General features: G+C 39.6%; 2 protein-coding genes across 2 annotated transcripts in view; one reads left to right on the top strand and one right to left on the bottom strand.

The window, feature by feature from the left end:
* The window catches only part of m-cup (ankyrin repeat protein mann-cup), a 112814-nt gene extending 104794 nt beyond the window's left edge, over positions 1-8020 (top strand). Inside the window, exon 3 of the mRNA XM_053794844.2 lies at positions 7320-8020. The gene's annotated coding sequence lies outside the window, so the exon portion shown is untranslated. The remainder of the gene's footprint in view (positions 1-7319) is intronic.
* The window catches only part of knk (protein Skeletor knk), a 176331-nt gene continuing 171882 nt past the window's right edge, over positions 6706-11154 (bottom strand). The window contains exons 16-17 of the mRNA XM_070100241.1: positions 10692-10802; positions 6706-7420 (exon numbers count right to left, since the gene is read on the bottom strand). Coding sequence (XP_069956342.1) covers positions 7191-7420; positions 10692-10802 — 341 coding nt within the window. The 3' untranslated portion in view covers positions 6706-7190. The remainder of the gene's footprint in view (positions 7421-10691; positions 10803-11154) is intronic.

Here is an 11154-nt window from a genome sequence, read left to right as displayed (position 1 = left end):
CCGGGATTGTCCTATGAAGAAAGGTTGAGGGAAATCGGCCTGATGACACTGGAGGACAGGAGGGTCAGGGGAGACACGATAACGACATATAAAATACTGCGCGGAATAGACAAGGTGGACAAAGACGGGATGTTCCAGAGAAGGGACACACACAAGAGGTCACAATTGGAAGTTGAAGACTCAGATGAATCAAAGGGATGTTAGGAAGTATTTCTTCAGTCATAGAGTAGTCAGGCCGTGGAATAGCCTGGAAAGTGACGTAGTGGAGGCGGGAACCATACATAGTTTTAAGGCGAGGTATGATAGAGCTCATGGGGCAGGGAGAGAGAGGACCTAGTAGCAATCAGCGAAGAGGCGGGGCCAGGAGCTGTGACTCGACCCCTGCAACCACAAATAGGTGAGTACACACACAGAGTAGGGCCCTACTTATACAGCAGGTTAGGTTCCAGGCTACCACCCATAAAGTGGAAATTGCTGTAAAGTGGAATGCCCTTTTTTTTCCCCACTTATAATGTATATAAATACTAGATAACAAGTTTACACTAACATATACGTACAGTGGTTCCCCGAGTTTCGAACTGCTCCCAACTCGACCATTTATGTAAGTATATTATTGTAAGTGCTTTCGTAAGTGTATTTTTTGGGGGTCTGAAACCAACTAATCCAATTTACCAAACCATACCCCCGGCCGGGATTGAACCCGCGGTCATAGTCTCAAAACTCCAGCCCGTCGCGTTAGCTGACGGGCTGGAGTTTTGAGACTCTATGACCGCGGGTTCAATCCCGGCCGGGGGTATGGTTTGTTTGCAATCGTGTCATTACGATTTCTTGAGTCAAGTAATTCAATTTACCTTATTTCTTATGGAAACAAATTCATTTGGTAACAGCACTTGAACAGCCTTCTGGAACGAAGAATGTTTGAAACTCGGGGTACCACTGTATTAAGTTAGCAATAGAACTAGGCATTAAAAAACAATGTGTACCTGCATGCCAACACAGTGTGTAAGTTTATTTAGGTACAGGTATACATAAGTATAATAATCAGAGCACACCTACCATCCAACTTACGACCTGCTCAACATACGACCGTGTTTTCTACGCCAAATTTCTGAGAAATAAACAACTGTTTATGTTGTACAGAGTGTTTATCCTAAACCTTACAGTATAAAATACAGTACTAACAGCATAAAAAGTAAAGTAAAAAATGAAATACCAAAATAAAACAATAAAATAAAGCCATTACAAAAATGTGATGTTGATATTCAGTAGTAAGGTTCGACTTACGTCCATTTCGACTTACGACCAGTTTGTCAGAACCAAACTTGGTTGTAAGTCGGATGATACCTGTATACGTATATAAAATGTGAAATAACTTTTAAAAACACTTGAAATTTTGGAGTTTCCAGACCTAATGGAAAGACGCGGTGCTCACCGGGTGGGGCGTGGTGACCATATTAGAAAGTCGGGTGGGGGGAGTCGTATAGCAAGTTTTGATAATTTGAAATGTCCGTATTAGTGGAATGCCGTAAAGCGGGGTCCTACTGTATATATATACATACAGTGGAACCTCTTTTTTTGGCGGAAATTTTGCTCCGTATTTCGGCTGTTGCCTCGTATATTGGCTGTATTAGATGTGTTAGCCTGCCTCTCCTGCTGGGATGCTGGGCTTTGGTGAGTCAGTCTCCCTTTGTTGGCGAGTGAGCATATACTCTGCGCATTTCCTTAAAATCCGTTGTTTTTCGTGGTTTTTATTAAGTACAACTGTAAAATAAGTCGCCATGAGCCCCACAAAAGTTCTTAGTAAAGTTCCTTTGGTAAAGAAAGTGAGAAACATGATGGAATTTAAGAAGGAAGTAATAGAAAAATATGAGTGGTGTACGGGTGCTGGAACTTGCCAGGATGTATGGCAAAAACAAATCAACGATCACTTCTGTCCTGGCAAAGAAAGAACAAATCAAGGAAGCTGATGTGGCGAAAGGGGTAAACCTGTTAACAAAAAAGAGATCACAAACTAATGAAAATGTGTTGTTGTTGTTGTTGTTTTTTGTGGATCAGGGAAACAGCAGGAGATAGTGTCTCAGAGATGATCATTTGTGAAAAGGCAAGGCAATTGCATGCAGATCTCATAAAGAAAAGGCCTGGTACTAGTGATAGTGAATTTAAGGCCAGCAGAGGCTGGTTTGAGAGATTTAAGAACCGTAGTGGCATACACAGTGTTGTAAGGCTGCAAGTTCTGACAACTGTGAGCCTGAAAAATTTGAATAGGAATTCAAAGGGTACATACACACTGAAGAATTCCAACCCCAACAAATGTTCAATTGTGACAAAACAGGCCTGCTTTAGAAGAAATTGCCAAAGAGGACCTACATCATGGAAGAGGAAAAGGCACTGCCAGGACACAAGCCTATGAAAGACAATGTAACTCTTTTGTTCTGTGCTAACATTAGTGGGGATTTCAAAGTGAATCCTTTACTCATGTATCACTCTGAAAATCCCAGTGTTCAAGGAAAACAATGTAGTCAAGAGTAGATTGTGTGTGATGTGAAGGGCTAACAATAAGGCATGGGTCACAAGGCGAATTTTCATTGATTGGGTCCATGAAGTGTTTGGCCCAAGTGTGAAAAAATACTTCTTGGACAAGGAATTGCCACTCAAGTGCCTCCTAGTAATGGACAATGCTCCTGCTCATTCTCCAAACTTGGTAGACCAATTGTCTAGGGATTTCAGTTTTATAACAGTGAAGTTCTTGCCTCCTAACACCACTCCTCTCATCCAGCCCATGGACCAGCAGGTCATTTCTAACTTCAAAAAACTCTACACAAAAGCAGTGTTTCAAAAGTGCTTTGAAGTGATCTTGGACACTGAATTGACGTAAGAGAGTTCTGGAAGAATCACTTCAGTATCCTCCACTGCATAAACCTCATAGGTAAGAATTGTCAGGGAGTGACTTCCACGCCTTTGAACTCTTCTTGGAGACAATTGTGGCAAGACTGTGTCCTCGAGAAGGATTTTGAAAGGTTTAAGGTTGACCCTGGCCCTGTCGACCTTCTGCCTGTTGCGGAATCTATTGTGTCTTTGGGGAAGTCCATGGGGTCGGATGTGAGTGACGAGGATGTGGAAGAGTTGGTGGAGGACCACAGGGAAGAGCTAACCACTGAAGAAGAGCTGCAACATCTTCAACTGGAACAGCAACAGACCACAGCTGTGGAACTTGCTTCAGAGGAGGAGGAGGAAGAGAGAGGGAAGGATATGCCTTCTTCAGTGATTAAGGACATTTGTGCAAAGTGGAATGAGGTGCAAAATTTTGTGGAGAAATAGACCAAGCTGAAACAAGCCATATCTACATGTTCAGTGACAAAACCTTGGCCCATTTTAGAGAAGTCTTAAAGAGACGCCAGAAACGGAGAACTCTGGACAGTTATTTTGTGCAACAGGGGTCCAATGACTCGTGCTGGTTCTAGTGGCATTAAAAGACAAAGAAGGGAAGTAACCCTAGAGAGGGACTTGTTGGAAATCTCCGTACAGTGGAACACCCTTTTTTTTTTCTATTTATAAATGCATAGAAATACACCTACCATCCGACTTACAACCGAGCTTGGTTCCGACCAACTGGTCGTAAGTCAAAATGGACACAAGTCGAACCTTACTACTGAATATCAACATCACATTTTTGTAATGACTTTATTTTATTGTTTTATTCTGGTATTTCATTTTTTACATTACTTTTTATGCTGTTAATACTGTGTTTTATACTGTAAGGTTTAGGATAAACACTGTGTACATCACAAACAGTTTTTATTTCTCATAAATTTGGCATACAAAACACGGTCGTAAGTCGAGTGGTCGTATGTCGAGCAGGTAGTAAGTCGGATGGTAGGTGTACTAGATAGCAAGATTACACTAACATATGTTAAGTTAGTAATAGAACTAGGCGTAAGAAAACAATAAAAAAGTAAAATACACATCATCTTCTTTCAACAAATCAGCACCTTTCAAGGCAGGTGAAATTGCCGACCTAGAAAATGTACAGAGAACTTTCACGGCGCGCATAACGGAGATAAAACACCTCAATTATTGGGAGCGCTCGAGGTTCCTAAACCTGTATTCCCTGGAACGCAGGCGGGAGAGATACATGATTATATACACCTGGAAAATCCTAGAGGGACTAGTACCGAACTTGCACACGAAAATCACTCACTACGAAAGCAAAAGACTTGGCAGACGATGCACCATCCCCCCAATGAAAAGCAGGGGTGTCACTAGCACGTTAAGAGACCATACAATAAGTGTCAGGGGCCCGAGACTGTTCAACTGCCTCCCAGCACACATAAGGGGGATTACCAACAGACCCCTGGCAGTCTTCAAGCTGGCACTGGACAAGCACCTAAAGTCAGTTCCGGATCAGCCGGGCTGTGGCTCGTACGTTGGTTTGCGTGCAGCCAGCAATAACAGCCTGGTTGATCAGGCTCTGATCCACCAGGAGGCCTGGTCACAGACCGGGCCGCGGGGGCGTTGACCCCCGGAACTCTCTCCAGGTATCCCACCGAGGCAGGGTGACCCAAAAGGAAAAACACAAGTTCCTCCTTTTAAATTTAGTAATATATACAGGAGAAGAGGTTACTAGTCCCTTGCTCCTTAAAATACACATATAGTACACTTATTACTTACCTTAAAATATTTGTAGTCTTAATGTAGGGTAAGAGGTGAGTAAACGAGATAAAACGAATACGTAAATGAGAGAGAGACAGAATGAGTACATGAGAGAGGACACTCATGGAGTTATGTAAACAAACCAGGCAAATGTGAGTTTAGTAAACAAACCAGGCGAACACGTCTGGTTTGTGTACAAGTTACATTGTGTACAAGTTGTCTCTACGTTGATATGGTAGAATAAATAAAGAGGAACACTCCCATTCTCATGTAACACCATTTTTAGAAGAAATGACACTGAGTGAAGGCATATGAAAGGAATAATTTTCTACAGTTACACCCAGTAACACATTTTCTCTTATCTTGGACTAGAGAAAATGTTATTCTTGCCGTCACTCGTATAAGTTGTCTGGCTACCACATCTCATATTTATGTTTATTCTACTGTGGGGTGTATTTATCATCTTTATATGTTACGTATCGTGTTTATTATATAATTTTGAAAAAATATTATAGATGGATTAATGGGAATGTGTATATTAACGTAATACATGACATTTAATGAGACTCGGTGATTATTATTATTACAGTGGACCCCCGGTTAACGATATTTTTTCACTCCAGAAGTATGTTCAGGTGCCAGTACTAACCGAATTTGTTCCCATAAGAAATATTGTGAAGTAGATTAGTCCATTTCAGACCCCCAAACATACACATACAAACACACTTACATAATTGGTCACATTTGGAGGTAATCGTTATGCGGGGGTCCACTGTATTACTAATATGGTGTCACTCGTACAAGTCGTCTGGCTACCACATCTCATATTTGTTTATTTATTCTACTGTGGGGTGTATTTATCATCTTTATATGTTATGTATTGTGTTTATTATATAATTTTGAAAAAATGTCATTGACGAATTAATGAAAATATGTATATTAACGTAAAAAACAACATATAATGAGACTCGGTGATTGAGTATTATTATTATCATTACTAATATGGCGTCTCAAGACATAAGACACACTTACTGATTTTAATGTGTACCTGCACGCCAGCACAGTGTGTACGTTTATTTAGGTGCAGGTATACATAAGTATAATTATTAGAGTACATCTACCATCCGACTTACAACCTGCTCGACATACAACCACTCGACTTACGACCGTGTTTTATATGCCAAATTTCTGGGAAATGAACAACTGTTTGTCTTGTACACAGTGTTTATCCTAAACCTTACAGTATAATATACAGTACTAACAGTATAAAAAGTAAAGTAAAAAATGAAATACCAAAATAAAACCATAAAATAAAGTCATTACAAAAATGTGATGTTGATATTCAGTAGTAAGGTTTGACTTAAGTCCATTTCGACCTACGACCGGTTGGTCGGAACCAAGCTCGGTCGTAAGTCGGATGGTACCTGTATATATAAAGTATGAAATAACTTTTAAAAACACTTGAAATTTTGGAGTTTCCAGACATAATGGAGACACCCGGTGCTTACGGAACTCTCAGAGAATGTAAACAAACTGGGTGGGGCGCGGTGACCGTATTAGAAAGTCGGGTGGGGGAAGCCGTATAGAGAGTCTGGGTCGTAATTTGAAATGACCGTATTAGCAGAATTCCGTAAAGTGGGGCCCTACTGTATATATAAAGAGATTGTGTGTGTGTGTGTGTAAGGGGCTTAGACATACAGCAAGCATCTGAGTGTGTGTTAGATAGGAGTGAATGGAGACGAGTAGTTTTTGGGACTTTACAAGCTATTGGATTGTGAGCAGGGTAATATTTTGTGAAGGGATTCAGGGAAACCAGTTAGCCAGACTTGAGTCCTGGAGGTGGGAAATACAATGCCTGCATTTTAATGGAGGGGTTTAGGCTATTCTAAACCCCTCCATTAAAATGCAGGCATTGTTTGGAGTGACACCTGAACTGTTGTATCTGTGCACCTCTGCAAAGACAGTGATTATATGTGAATGATGGTGAAAGTGTTTCTTTTTTGGGTAACCATGCCTCGGTGGGAGACGGCCAGAGTATTGGAAAAAAAATATATAGACCAATAGGTATATTTTATTACATAATATGGTACACAAGACTTTAAAAGATACATTGCTGGTACAAAGATGGCCTATACAGTACATGAGGTTTGAGGGATACATTTCAAGTACATACTGCTACGCGTTTATCACAAATTACAATGCAAAAATCTCATCAAGCTCCTCAGAGCTAGGGCATATACCTAGGATACAGCAGTACCCCTCTGAACTGCAGCGCTGAGTCGCTGGAACAGAAAACTAGCTAGATATATATACACACATTTCTAAATATATATAAAATTGACTGATGAATAAATGAGAAAATATAAACTTATTTTACACAAAAAGGCTAACTGACATTTAACAAAGTTCACTAAGATTCAAAGTAAAAGCTATAAATTACAGTGTACCCAACAATAATTATATTCATGACAAAAACACAACCTGCATTGATCATTTACTGTTGCAACCTGGTAGTAATAGCATTCTAATTTTCAATAAAGTTATATTAGGATCAATACTGTCCATACACCTAAACATAAAATAAAGGAAAATTTATGCCAGACAATAAATCTTAATCCCTGACTACCACTGACTGCAGCCAAAATTTGTTCTGTGTGTATTTCTTCCAGAATGTGGAGACGCCAGCCCATGTTCGGAGCTGTCCAGCTATTGTAGTATACTACATCAGGCCAGGATTTGTTTGGGGTGAACTCCAAAACAGCAGCTTCTCCTGAAGATTACAGAAAAATTTACTCAACATTTATAATTTTCAATCTTTCTAAAATATGAACTTAAAAAATTATTATGGATGTTCTAAACCTTCCAGGGAAGGTTCCCTAATACCAGTGAATGACTCAATCTCGAGAAATGGAGCTACCCTTTCCTTGGATCAAAACTAATTGCCTCCTATTCTCTCTGGCACTGTGTAATCCCTAGAGGTTTAGATGTTCACAACTTTAATAATGTACCTAGGAGGGAATCATGTTCAATTTCAAGGAAAGGTAAGTTAGCTCCTGTTCACTGGATCAAGAGCCCTTCAGTATAAGGCATTTCTCTCGAAGGGAGTAACTAAGGAAAACAAAAGTGAAGCAAAAAGGGCATTTATCCTACCTTTACTAAAATTATAAGAGATTTTTTATGAAATAAAACTTTCACAAACACATAAGGAATGATAATTTAGACAAGTGGGGATAGCAAAAAATAAACCATGCAGCATCAATGTTAAGTTTTTTAAAGGCATCCAAAGTCATTTTGACTATTTTGAATGGCAAGACTTGCCAACAAATATGGTAAAGCTACCACCGTGTGCAAAGTAAACTGTCTTAACCAGTGGCTTCATTTCATTGACCTGATTTATGAAATGTTTTAACTACCCACCCCTCAAGGAAGGTTCCTTGATGTTGGTGAGGGGCTCTTGATTTAGGAAATTGGATCTGTGCTCCAGTTCCCTGAATTAAGCCTGAATGCCTTCCACATCCCTCCCGAGGCGCTGTATAATCCTCCGGGTTTAGCGCTTCCCCTTGATTATAATAATAATAATAATTTAACTACCCAAAATATACACTATATCCCCATTTATTTCCTATCTGTTTTAGATTACTGCACTTTACATAGTGGGTAATTTTAAATTTTTGACAAAAGTAGTCTTCATGAGCATTATACATTAGAGTAATTAAAGCATTTTTAATTACTACCCTGCTACAAGTTTCCTATTCAATGCTTGGGGTGAGTGCCATCTCAGACTGCAGTGATAATGAGGATGGAGTATATGTTGTATAAAAGAAAGGTTAAGAGAGTGGCGAAAGAGTGTAAAAGAAGAGCAAACAAGAGGATAGGTGAAGTTTGTTAAACAAATTTTACCGAGAATAAGAAAAAATTTGGCATGAGATTAATAAGCTGAGAAAGCCTAGGGAATGAATGGATTTAACAGTTAAAAACAAAAGCGGGGATTTTTTGACTGGGGAGGTGGTGGAATTGGAAGATGGAAGGAATATTTTAAGGAGCTGTTCATGTTGATGAAGAGAGGGAGGTGGTTATCTCATTCATTGGCCATGGAGGTATAACATCTTTAAGGAGTGAGGAAGAACCAGATGCAAGTGTGGGGAAAATGCATATGGCAGTGGGTAGAATGAAAGGGGGGTAAAGCAGCTGGGATTGATGAGATCAAGACAGACAAGTTAAAAAGCAGGTAAGGACATCATAGTTTGGAGGGGCCTCTGGGAAGACAATGATAGTGATGGAGAAAGTGTTTCTTCTATTTTGGGTTACCCTACCTCAGTGGGAGAGGTCTGGTGTGTTAAAAAATCTAATAATACAGTGGGCCCCCAGTTTTTGTCCGGAACAGAAATCATACAACTCAGATTTCGAGCACTTTTTTTTGGTGAAATTTTCCCCCTGGCTTTGTACATCCGTGCTGAAATCATCTGTATCAGACACGTCCACCTGCCTGGGACGCCGCCTCTCACGCATACCAGACTCAGTCTGCCTGTCTCTTGCTGAGTTAGCAATACTCCTCACGTTCATCCATTATTTTTTGTGCCTGTTTATTGATTGCGACTGTGAAATAAGCCACCATGGGGCCAAAGAAAGTTCAGAGTGCCAGCCCTTTGGTAAAGAAGGTGAGAAACACGATGGAATTCAAGAAAGAACTTGTAACAAGATATGAAAGTGGCGTATGTGTGGCCAAGCTCGCCAGGATATATGGGATGTGGAAGAGTTGGTGGAGGACCACAGGGAAGGGCTAACCAATTGAGAGCTGCAAGACCTTCAACTGGAACAGCAACAGATCACAGCTGAGGAAATTGCTTCAGAGGAGGAGGAGAAAGAGAGGGGAGAATGTGCCTTCTTCAGTGATTAAGGACATGTGTGCAAAGTGGAGTGAGTTGCAAAGTTTTGCAGTGAGCTATCACCCTAACATAACTGTTGCAAGTCATGTCTGCAACATGTTCAATGACAATGTCTTGTCTCATTTTAGGCAAATCTTAGAAATGCCAGAACAGGTCTCTTTTGAAAGGGGTGCAGTGACTCTCAAGCTGGTCCTCGTGTCAGTAAAAGACAAAGAAGGGAAGTAACCCTGGATAGGGCTTTGATACCCGAAGTCCTTATGGAGGGGGATTCCCCTTCCAAACAATAACCTGAACTCCCTCTCCCCTCCTCACCTTCCATATGCCAACAAGAGTCTTCAATAAAGGTATGTAATGTTCATTTATCATTAAAATTGGTCATTTATATTTCTCATTCTGTACGTAAAACTATAGTTATTTCTCTATAAAATGTATTTTTTGTTAATATTTTTGGGTGTCTGGAACGGATCAACTGGATTTACATTATTTCGGCCGACCTTCTGGAACGGATTAAGGATGAAAACCGGGGTATTACTGTAATAATAGTTAAAAGTTCCTTTAAATATGAGCTTTCCTTGGTGTTGGTGTCTATGTAAATATAGCACATGCATGTAATTTGGGCAGTTTCTTTGGAATATGTAACATTACTATCAATCATTTATTAAGTATTGTGAACTGAAATATTACTGGACACTAGTCTTTCAAAATGAAAGTTAAATAAAAATGTTCAATATCTTATAAACATAATATAATATTCTTTATTTATACAAGTACATGTACAAGCTATACAGGCCTGGCTGACATCAATGACACACTACTATATAGAAAGCCCCTTGTTATGCAGAGCATTTTGGGCAAATTAGGCCAATTTTGTCCTGGGATGCAACCCACACCAGTTGACTAACACCCAGGTACCCATTTTACTGAAGGGTGAAGAGTGGACAGCGGGTGACTTATGGAAAAACATCCTAATGTTTTCCAGCTGTACCAGGGGATTGATCCTGGACCACAGTGTGTGAGCTGAGTGTGCTAGCAATCGAGTAATAGATTTATTTCATAGCCTAAAACTGGCCTAAACAAAATATAAAACTGTTTACAGAAAACAGACAATTTGTCTAATATATAAAGCCATACTGAACCAAGATTTCTGTTTGTTACCTTCACCACACTGCAACATTAAAGAGTTGCGAAAACGCTCAAATGTGCTGAACTCCACATCTTTACGTCGGTCCCCGTCTTGCGTGTGCTTCCACAAGCATAAACGTCCAGCTACAAAAAAAAAAAAAAAAAAAAAGTATGATATTAAAGATTTATTATGTTAAATCAGCATCTACATATTGTCTATTATAAGTACTCTCTCACTTCTAAAGAGCCGTGCATGAAGATTAAACAAGTACATATTTTATTAATTTCACAACTTTTGAGGCCTGAGATATAACAGCATCAACCTCAGAACACCCTCAAGGTAGACTCTAGGTAGTACAATTTACAGACTATCTTTTAATATTACATAGTAACATTAAAACTTATCCAATTTTTATTAATATGCAGAATGTACAGTGGAACCTCAAATTCTGAATGTATCACTTATCGAACGCTTTGAAAATCGAACACTTTTTTC

Source organism: Cherax quadricarinatus, chromosome 72, assembly GCF_038502225.1.
Source record: "Cherax quadricarinatus isolate ZL_2023a chromosome 72, ASM3850222v1, whole genome shotgun sequence".
NCBI lineage: Eukaryota > Metazoa > Arthropoda > Malacostraca > Decapoda > Parastacidae > Cherax > Cherax quadricarinatus.
The sequence above is the reverse complement of the archived record's forward strand: the minus strand, read 5'-3'. Positions and strand labels throughout refer to the sequence as shown.